The 10947-nt window shown below is 52.2% G+C and overlaps 1 protein-coding gene across 1 annotated transcript; it reads left to right on the top strand.

Annotated features, from left to right (window-relative positions):
* Nucleotides 1-4870: 4870 nt before the first annotated feature.
* Nucleotides 4871-9074, top strand: NAIF1 (nuclear apoptosis inducing factor 1). Its single transcript, XM_082656998.1, has 3 exons — nt 4871-5434; nt 7081-7606; nt 8827-9074. The coding sequence occupies exons 1-2, from the start codon at nt 4924-4926 to the stop codon at nt 7551-7553; spliced, it is 984 nt and encodes a 327-aa protein (XP_082513124.1). The 5' UTR covers nt 4871-4923; the 3' UTR covers nt 7554-7606; nt 8827-9074.
* Nucleotides 9075-10947: the final 1873 nt, after the last annotated feature.

A 10947-nucleotide genomic window follows, 5' to 3' on the forward strand; every position in this document is an offset into this window, starting at 1 on the left:
CCAGTCTGCAAACAGCATTCTTCTTTTTCTAATGTGTCATTCTATCATACCAAATTATGTCTGCCCCTTTTCTACGGAAAAGGCTCTTTTTCTGTAGACTGTCTTACCTAAGTCCAGCTACTTATGCAAATACCTGCCCCACAAATGGCCAAACACTGAAAAGGTATAGAGTTCAACAGTACTGTTTGATTAAGCAATACCAACTTGATATTAATGACCTTCCATTCGATTATTTCAGGTCAACAGAGACTGCCTCCTATATACTGCTCTGGTCAAGGAGAGAATTAGGGCAGGGCAGATTCTCATTTTTGACAGGATCATCTCTGGATAATCCTGAAACCTATTTTGGGAATAACAGATGTGGTTCTAAAAGGATTGCTCCTCAAGTTCTCCCCAAAGCCCAGTTTGTGAGGCTCAAACTAGATGGCACATATGCAACCTCAACCCCTCCATCTTCTAGAATCCTCACCTGCATCAAACACCAGCCCCTTAGGAGAGCCCCACAAGCCTCAGCTGAAGGAACAACTGACAACATGTAACACAGCTTGTGTTCTTTCCCTAATTGGCTGCCTGAGTTCTAACCTATGTTTTAAATTTGTTTTCAGACAGAGATTTTGTTTGGTCACATGAAAATGCCTTAAATAGGCAATGCTATAATTAGCTCTAGCTGAAGTCTCATCTCCTAAAGTTGCTACTGTTGTCATCATCTTTTTTCTGTCTTTAATAAACTCTTCCCTTCTTTAGTCCCAGGACAGGCTTCTTGCTCACATGCTCTTTACAAAGAAAATTTCTCTGGCTGGCTGCCATCGGTTTCTCTGCCCACTGCCATTTTTTAAAAAAATATATTTATTTATTTTTGGCTGCGTTGGGTCTTTGTTTCTGTGCGAGGGCTTTCTCTAGTTGCGGCGAGCGGGGGCCACTCTTCATCGCGGTGCGCGGGCCTCTCACTGTCGCGGCCTCTCTTGTTGCGGAGCACGGGCTCCAGACGCGCAGGCTCAGTAGTTGTGGCTCACGGGCCCAGTTGCTCCGCGGCATGTGGGATCTTCCCAGACCAGGGCTTGAACCCGTGTCCCCTGCACTGGCAGGTGGATTCTCAACCACTGCGCCACCAGGGAAGCCTGCCCACTGCCATTTTAAGTAAATTTTTCTCGACTGTCCCAATTTCTTCTGAAACAAAGGCAGATGCCAAAAATCGCTGGTCTTTTCTAAAGAAAACTTGACCCAGTGGTGGTTAGCTAGTGGGAGGCTTTGTGTAGTCACAAGGCCTTGGTTCACCCATCACCCACTGATAAGCCCTCACAGCTGATTCCTGTGCAAACCCTAGCACCTCAGACTGGTCCTGTGGGTTATCTGAAGCAGCTACCGAAGTTTGATGTTGTGTTTTTCAATGCCTATTCCCATGGCAGATGACCCATTTTGAACTGAAGGGCCCCCAAATTCTCTTTGGCCTTTGCTACTTCTGCAAAACTGCAGCACTACTTTTTCTGCATGTAGCTAATTCTGATACTACTGCAACAGGAAGTGGTATGGGGTTCGTGAGGCAGGGTGTCTTCCTGTTGCCCAGCTATTCACAAAAAGGCAGGTTCTCTCTCTAATACTTAAACCATTTGCCACAGACTAGCCTGTGCTCCGCCACAGGTAATAAACAAATAAAATGGGTCATTCCCAATCTCTCCAGGCTGTATAATTTCACATTCATAAGCTGAGAGTAGAAGTAGTCCATACTAAAGCCATACAACGAAAGGATGAAAAAGAATTGTCTCAGATGGTAGAACTTAGTCACAGAGTTAAAGATTTTAGAGCCAATGTGACCCTGACGGGCTAGGCTCCCTTTGGCTAATCTAAAAGGTTTCCTTTCAATACTGGAGAGAAAAATGATCACCTTCTCCTTATTTGCCCTTAGAAATTTACTGCCAAAAAAAATGGACTAGGATCAATATCAGATGTGCCATGAACTGAAAACACACTGTGACTCCAGATGAGGCACAAAGCATGGTATAAACACTGAATACACTCCCCTAGCCAAGAGCCCTCGATGCTCCTGGTGGCATATGCCAGGTGGGTAGGTTCATAAAAGCAGAAAGGCTCTCCTAGGCCCACACATCCCCAAGCCCATAAGACACAGACCCTCTGAGTTCAGCCATCCTATCTTTCCAAGTGATTTATTCATCAGTTATGGGTTGGAAAATATCCAGCTCACAACACCATTTTGTGTAAAACTCACTTGAAAAGACTTAAAAAAAAAACTTGTCTCTAAGCCTGTTGGACTTAACCCAATGATTCTACCTTGCACAGTGTTAACCTTGGTCTTCCTAGGCTTATCCTAACTAGGTTAAATAGCTTGGGTGTTGATCCAAGATATTCTGGACATGAGTTAAAAATTTTATGTATACCTACCCAACAAACTAATTGGTTTAACTCACTGGCGTTTTAACAAAAAATTTTTTCACACTTAGCTATGAGATTCTGTAATTGCGGTATGTACAAATGGACCAAAGGAACTAACTTAGAAAAGAAACAATTTACTTAAAATACTCAGTAGTCTTCCTCCAGGCTATACATCAGGCTAAGCCACAATAAATAAAATACTGGAAAACGGCAGCTACAGCTACAAAGTCAGATAGGAAAACATACCATGAGAGACAGAAGCGGAAGAACCAGCCTCTGCTCGAGGTTTTTATACAGAAAGGACAACACATCTCTGTCCCCTCTTCCCCCTTGGCCAGGTGCCCACTCTAGGACAAGGGGAAAAAAATCCCCTCCTAGGTGGGCCACACTTTCACTTTTATGAAGAATTTCCCCCTAGATTCTTTCATGCTAATCTGCAACCCTGTAAGAGATCACGATCCCATTTTCTGGACAGGCATGTCAAATTGGGGATGAATCTAACCCATGAGAACTGTCGGTTGTCACCACCCACATGTCACGATCTGCCTGAAACCTCAGTTCCCATTTTTTCCAACTCCCACATGCTTCTGAGAGGAACGAGATCAGGGCCCACCACTGGCAAGGAAACGAGAGGGGAGGGAGGGGTGCTCCTGGAGGAGGAGGGATGAAACCATTAATGATGGGTAGAGGGGAGCATCAAAGCTTAGTCCTGAGGTCAGAAGGTGACATAAGCCGGACTCTTGAGGCTTGGCCTTCTACTCTGGGGAAAGCCCCAGCAAAAAGGGGCTTTGCTACCATCAGAATGCCCAGAAGGTGCCCACCTGTACCCAGGGAGAGCCTTTCCCCCTGGCCCAAGCGCCCACAGAGGCCAAGAAGGAGCTCTACTCCCCACAGGGCATAAATGGGGTGTCCGTCTGTCACTCAGGAGGTCCCAGCCAGTCCGAGAGGTCGTCCACCAAGCCTGCCAAGCTCCAAGGTACTGCCAAAGAAGCCGGTCGTGCAGACCAGACCTGTCACCTGGACCTCCCGGAGGTGCGGGGGCACGAAGGGGTCCCCTCCCCGCCCATGCGGACGGTGCGTGTTGCCTACCTGGAGCTCGCCCTCTGTGCGGTGCAGTCCCAGGCGCCCAAGTCCCACGGCCAGGTCGTTGACACACAGGCCGCCGTCGCGGTTGACGTCGAGAGTCTGGAAAAGGCTCCAAAGGCGCAGCCGGTGGTCCGGGCCCCCGCAGACGGCGCCGCCGCAAGGGTCAACGGACGCCGGCGATGAGGCGGACGACGAGGCGGCGGCGGCGTCCGGCGGCGGGGAAGCCACGCAGCGGCACAACACACTGCTCACCATCGGGCGCGAGGCGGGGGTGACGGGCCGGCGGGGAGAGCGCGTTAGACACGCCGGTGACCTCAGTCCACTAGCGCGGGCTCCGAGGTGCCGGCAAGCGGGCGGGACGGGCAGCTTCCGGGAGCCCCGCCCCGCCGCGCGCCGCCTGGATGGCCATACCCCCAGGCACGACGCCGACCAGTCACAGACCCGGAGGGCCACCCGGAGGGGCGGAACCTCCCACCGAGGACTGCCCACGCAGGCCTTGACTACCCGAATCAATGGAGAGGGCGGGGCGATCCCCGCTCAGCGTGGGGCAATTCGAACTGAGGGAGGCGGGGATTGGCTGAGCCGGGCAGGAGGGAGGAAATCACGGTGCGATAGGCATAAGTCATGTGATTGGCAGGCGGAAGGCTCCGCGTCCTATTTCCATTGAGAAACGCTGTTTAGACGGCGAAATCGTAAGGATGGGAGGGGCCGTCGTGTAAGGAGAGATCGCAGTCTCCGGTGGGAAGTAGGATTTGCGTGAGGAACAATTGTGAGCTGCGGTTGCAAGGCAGAGTTTGCGCCATTGGGTGGAACTGAAAATTAACAGGCTAACGGCTCAAGACCGAAAGCACTAGGAATCCTCAGGAAGCCGGGTTTTGGTAATCTAACTCCCTAAAACCACCAATAAAATAGCTGAATTTAACGGCGTAAAAGTCGTAATACTGATGATTGAACGACAGGACAACTTTCCAATGGAAGTGAGTAAAGGCTAGGTTGGGTGGAGCGCTCTGTAGCGACAGACACACCTTTAGACCAATGATCAGGCCAATTCCAGTAAGTAGGCATGCTCTTTAGCTGAGCGACAGATCGAAAGAACTAGTGATCGACGTGATATCTGAGCCGCGACCAACCGGGAGGGCGGGTCCCCCTGGAGAAGGGCTGCGAGGCGGGAAGAGGGGAAGTGGGCGGATCTCCGCACATCCCGGCGGAAGAGGCAGATTCAGGAAGCCATTACGCAGCTGGCTGGCAGCAGCTGGGCCGGTCGGGGCTGGGCCCTACGCACTTTGCGTAGCAAGGGGGGTTACCAAAGGCCTGGTACTTGGCCTTGAACAAGGCCGGCCTATCCCCTGTGGGGGGGGTGGGTGAGGAGAAAGGCTGAGGAAGGCGAGAAGGGGAATTGGGGCAGTTAGGGGATTATAGTTTCTTTAGAAAGCAAGGTAGGGAGAGGCCATGGCCGTCCCAGCCAAGAAAAGGAAAATGAACTTTTCTGAGCGAGAGGTGGAGATCATCGTGGAGGAGTTGGAACTGAAGAAGCACCTGCTGGTGAACCACTTCAACGCTGGGGTCCCTCTGGCTGCCAAGAGCGCGGCATGGCATGGCATCCTGAGAAGGGTCAACGCCGTGGCCACCTGCCGCAGGGAGCTGCCTGAGGTCAAGAAGAAGTGGTCTGATCTCAAGACCGAGGTCCGTCGCAAGGTTGCCCAGGTCCGGGCGGCTGTGGAGGGTGGCGAGGCCCCAGGGCCCACTGAGGAAGACGGAGCTGGTGGGCCTGGGACAGGTGGTGGCAGTGGCGCTGGTGGCCCAGCTGTAGCCCCCGTACTGCTCACCCCCATGCAACAGCGCATCTGCAACCTGCTGGGTGAGGCCACCATCATCAGCCTGCCCAGTACCACAGAGATCCACCCCGTGGCCCTTGGACCCACGGCTACTGCAGCCGCAGCCACGGTCACCCTGACACAGAGTGAGTGACCTCTCCCACCCAGTCTGGCGTGCCTAAATGGGAAGGGCCAGCAAGAGCTGGGGCAGCCCAGGGAAGGTTGGCTGCCAAGGGTCAAAGGTCAGATGGGAGTCTTGGAAGACCATGAGGGCTTCCAAGAGATCCCCAGACAGAAGTGATCCTGTTCTCTCTGGGACTTCCTCAGCACGCAGTCTGGACTTCTGACAGGCTGGCTTGCTCTCCACTGTTTTGCCACCATTCATGTCCATGACTGAACTGTGTGGTCCTTGAAGACAGAGACCATGTTTATATCTCCACAGGACTTAACACAGGGCCTAGCACCTAGTAGGCAGTCAGGACATATTTGTTGAATAAATAGGTAGGTGGACATCGATTCTGGACAAAGACATTCCGGTTTTCAGTGTGGTGAACGTTCATCAGGCACAACTGAGGAACCTCATGGTTCCAGGTGTTAATCTACGTTTCTGTTCACTCATCAACCACTAGGGCAGTTCTGTGCCAAACCCTGGTCTCGGCACTGGGATTACCAAGGTGTCTAAGAGATAGGCCGGTTATATTCTAGTAGGACAGATAAGACGAATATGTGAATAACTGCACTGTCAGTTGTGAGAACCTAAGGACTCAGAAGAGAAAGGGGGCTTCCTGGTGGGGTTGGGGGCACACAGTGGATGTTGGCATTAAAGGGTGGAGAAGACTGACCTTTCCCACATGCTTGGAGGCCCAAACAGCCCAGCTAGAATGGCTTCAAAGGTTCTCGCCTATGAATGACAATGAAACTGGTTGGTTGGACTTTTTAGTTAGATAAAGGTTTGCACCAATGACTGTTAAGTGCTCTTTGTGATAGGCTGGGAACTGTTTCGATCCGTGATTCTCAGTGGGGCTTGGGGGAATTGGGTGTGTGTGTGTGACTGCCATAACCCCACAGTGTCATATTTCTCAAGGATATGGAGGTGGGAAAGGGGATCAAACACTGGTCTAAATCAGTTGCTATTCTGGAAGAGGGAGGACCTTTAGGTATTCCATTGACCGAGGTGGTCAAGGAGACAGGGAGGCATTTATTGGGCACTTTAGCTAGTGCCTTCCCACTCCCACCTCCTTTTCTGCTTGGCCGTAAAAGACATGGAAGTCAAGAAAGCACTGAAGAAGGCCGGACCAGTGGGGCACTTCGGGGAGCATGTGGCTCTGCCTTTATTAGCCAGAAGCAGCTCAGTGGGGTGATGATGAACACATTGGGCTCTGGTATTGGGGGAGACCTGCATTTCTTCCTGGACCTGATGAATCAGCTGACCTTAGGCAAGTCATTCCATGTTTCTGAGTCTACCTCCTCTCTGAAAATGAACGTGACAGTATCTACCTCTTGGTGTCCTTATGAGGATTCATGGAGCTCATGAGTGCAAAGGGTTAGCACGTAGTAGGCGCTCTGCATTTTTTGCTAGTCTTACTATTAGCATCTTTGCTTTTGCCAGATCTGGGGCTGGCCCTTTGGTTATTAAGTAGATTAAGATTCTAAACCCCTTCGATTCTAGATTTATATATGAAAGGCTATAAAGCCAGGGGAGGGCTTAATGGCCTCCTCCCCACCCCGCATGGCTAGCCTCCCTCTTTCTAGAAGGTGACCTGCCACTGCCTTTGCTCTTTCTTCCCCACAGTCCCCGCAGAGACCGCCTATCACACGCTGGAGGAGGGAGTGGTAGAGTACTGCACGGCCGAGGCCCCCCCACCCCTGCCAACGGAGGCCCCCGTGGAGATGATGGCCCAGCATGCCGACACCTCAGTCAAGCCACAGGCGCTCAAGAGCCGCATCGCCCTCAACTCAGCCAAGCTGATCCAGGAGCAGCGGGTCACCAACCTGCACGTGAAGGAGATTGCCCAGCACCTGGAGCAGCAGAATGACTTGCTACAGATGATCCGTCGCTCCCAGGAGGTGCAGGCCTGTGCCCAAGAGCGCCAGGCTCAGGCCATGGAGGGCACCCAGGCGGCCCTGAGCGTCCTCATCCAAGTCCTCCGGCCCATGATCAAAGATTTCCGCCGCTACCTGCAGAGCAACATGCCCAACCCCACCACTGCCTCTGACCCTGGACAGGTGGCCCAGAATGGGCAGCCGGACAGCATCATCCAGTGAGGGCAGGGGTCGAGCCAGCCTTCCGCTGTGAATGGATGACACCACATGGTCTTGTAAGTGGGTTGTGTGGTTGGCCTCAGTCTAGGCCTGGCCATGTGGACGGCTCCCAGTTTGACAGACATTTAGGGGTCCACGGTTTCCGAGAAATGAAGCAGACTGGGAAGAAGAATTTGTTGGGTTCCTGGGACCCAAACTCTCTTCCCCCTACCCCTTGAGCTGTCCTGCTAAGAACCTGAAGATTGGATAGGTGGGGGTCAGGTGCTGGTGATGGGACCCATATTGTCATGAGCCAGGGCTTGTGACATGACCCAGACTTGGACTAGGACAACTGTCGGCCCTCACTGGGGACCACCTCACAGCTTGGGGGTCTGTGCGGAAATACCCGCCCCCCACCCAGGTGCCATCCTTTGGAGTAAGATAACATCAGTGGTGCTGGCAGTAGCACAAAAACATCTTCTTCCTCCCCTTGGGAGGCAGAGTGACAGCTGGGCCTGAGGAGGAAACCCCACCCTTTTCTCCTTCTCACTGTGCCTCAGTTCTCAGGGGACTCTAGTTAGTGCCGTGCTGTCCCCCCACCCCACTGCACCCGGGCACAGCAGGGGCCCTGTTAGTGCCCTGGGCTGCCCCTGCTGTACACCCAGGCTGCAGCCCGTGGGGCTCAGGAATTCTGTGTGTGGTGGGGACAGCTTGGTCGCCATCTGGTCTTCCACTGCGTCCCCGCGCAGCCCTCTGGTGGTTTGTCCCAACAGCTTTTGACTCAGGTCGAGTATCAGGCTTTGGGTGCTGTAAATTTTACTTATTGCCCCACTGCAGTGGGTCTGAGGTGACCTGTTGGCTCCTTCCGGAAGGCTTGCTGCAAGCCGGTTGTATTTATTCTGTTCACGAACCCCTCTGGGAAGGCTTCCGAGGGCAGCTCTGGCCACGCCCTTCCTCCTTTCCTCTCTACTGACTGTGCATTTCCAAAACTCAGTGCAGAAAACAGCCTGCTCAGCATCGCACCCTGGACTCCCTTCTCACAGTGTTCAGCACCTTGTGTTCTTGTGAGACTCCCACTGACTGGTGAGGTGACTCTGAAGGCCTGATTGGCCCTGAATGTATGCAGTGGGAGAATTGAAACTGACCTAAGAAGTGGGACCTTGGACTTCTGTGCTCGGGGAAGAGCAGACCGACCTCGGAGTGCCGGAGGAGGTGGTGTTCACTGTTCTGTCTTGATGCGCTTCCTCCCCATGTGTAAGGACTTTACCCAGATGGCATTTGTCTGTTTCATTTTCAGAATCGCCATCGATTACCGAGACCCTTGCATCTTTCCCGATCGTTTCCCAAGTTTGCCATTTTGCTGTCGAGGCCTTGGCCACACGTGACCGATGGTTAAAACTCAAGGCTCCAGGGCTTCCCTGGTGGCGCAGTGGTTGAGAGTCTGCCTGCGATGCAGGGGACACGGGTTCGTGCCCCAGTCCGGGAAGATCCCACATGCCGCGGAGCGGCTGGTCCCGTGTGCCATGGCCGCTGAGTCTGCGCGTCCGGAGCCTGTTGCTCCGCAACGGGAGAGGCCACAACAGTGAGAGGCCCACGTACCGCAAAAAAAATAAATAAATAAACTCAAGGCTCCAGATCTCAGCTAAACAACAAAGGTGCTGCCCTTCTGGGCACGTTAAGAATCGCTCAGCTCCACTGTTGCAATTCTGGGAAGATGCCCCCAAAGATGGTTGGGAGGTGACTGCTTTACCACCATCCTCTCTGTGGGGTACATGTGCAGTGCCAGCTACAGAGCAGTGGAGAGGAATCAGGCCGGTGAGGGAGTTGGGTTGCAGAAGGAAAGGTCTTCTCAGTGTGGCTGGAAAGCAGCAGCCCCTGGCAGCCTGGGTGCCCTCCCTCCATGGTGCCTGATGGCCCCATCAGGGTAGCTTCAGGGACTTCCTGAGGGTTTGCAGCTTGGTTTCGTTTTTCTCTGGGGTTGGCAATCTGAGCCAGTATTGTGTCTGTTCCAACTGGGTATAAAGAGGAAGCTTGGATCACTTCAACTGACTGGTTCTTTCCAGATCATAATTTTAAATTAAAGAAATATCACCTTTTTTGATATACATGTCTGTGTCTTCATTGGTTATATATAGAAGAGATAGGGGCTGGCAGAGCAGAGGCTCACAGGTCAAATCCGGCCCGCCCACCTGTCTTTGTAAATAAAGTTTTATTGGAACACAGCCATACCCCTTCTTCTGCTTAATGTCTGGCTGTTTTTCTGCTACAATAGCAGAGTTAAGTAGTTGTGACAGAGCATCTGGCCCACAAGCCAAAAGTATTTACTCTCTGGTCCTTTCCACAAAAGGCTGCCTATCCCTGGTTTAGGGCAGTGTCTCAAACTCTGGATGAGAATTACATGGGGTGTTTTTAATATAACCAATCCCTGGCCTCATCTAAAACCTAGAAGAGACTCCTGGAGGGAGAGCTCTAAGAATATGCATGGTAAACAAGTTCTCTGGGTGATTCTGATATTTTCTGAAGGTTAAGAACTTTGGCTCAGAGACTGGAAGACAAACAGATGGAATCAGGATAATGCCCCAGGGAGGGCTGGTTCTCAGGAGTTTCTGTTCAACAGTTGAGCGGTCCTGCTAAGCAGAGATTCTCACTTGAGATTGGCCTTCATTCTAGAGGGAGCCCAGCCTTTCTGGACACAGTTATCACTCTCTCCAATATTTAGTGATGATAAAAACTGACAGTTACCGAGCCCAGGTGTTATAGGCATTACCTTATTGACTTCTTGCAACAGCCCCATGAATCAGGTACTAATGCTGTTCTCAGTTGACAGATAAGGTCACTGAGGATCAGAGAGGTTGAACAATTTGCCTAAAGTCGCACAGCTATCTTATACCCTGGGGTGGCCCATCTCTTTAACCGCTGTTCTTTTTTTTAAATTTATTTTTTAATTTTTATTTTTGGCTGTGTTGGGTCTTCATTGCTGCGCGTGGGCTTTCTCTAGTTGCGGTGAGCGGGGGCTACTCTTCGTTGCGGTGCATGGGCTTCTCACTGCAGTGGCCTCTCTTGTTGCAGAGCACGGGCTCTAGGCACGCAGGCTCAGTAGTTGTGGCACACGGGCTCAGTAGTTGTGGCTCACGGGCTCTAGAGCTCAGGCTCAGTAGTTGTGGTGCACAGGCTTAGTTGCTCCGCAGCATGTGGGATCTTCCCGGACCAGGGCTCGAACCCATGTCCCCTGCATTGGCAGGCAGATTCTCAACCATTACGCCACCAGGGAAGCCCAACAGTCAAGTTTTTAATCACTTACTGTGATGATATAAGCAAGAGGGGAAGTGCCAGCTCTCCCAGTGTTGCATTTTTCCCCATGGGACAGTGCTGGGCAGGGTCAGATGTGTTGCAGATGAGGAATCATTTCACTGTTGAG

Source organism: Grampus griseus, assembly GCF_964374135.1.
Source record: "Grampus griseus genome assembly, chromosome: 6".
NCBI lineage: Eukaryota > Metazoa > Chordata > Mammalia > Artiodactyla > Delphinidae > Grampus > Grampus griseus.

What these genes read in the sequence shown, in the direction of transcription:
- NAIF1 (XM_082656998.1), top strand. Translation starts at nt 4,924, where the DNA reads ATGGCCGTCCCAGCCAAGAAAAGGAAAATGAACTTTTCTGAGCGAGAG. An exon ending in CACGGTCACCCTGACACAGA is followed by an intron (nt 5,435 to 7,080) that starts GTGAGTGACCTC and finishes TCTTCCCCACAG; the next exon opens with TCCCCGCAGAGACCGCCTAT.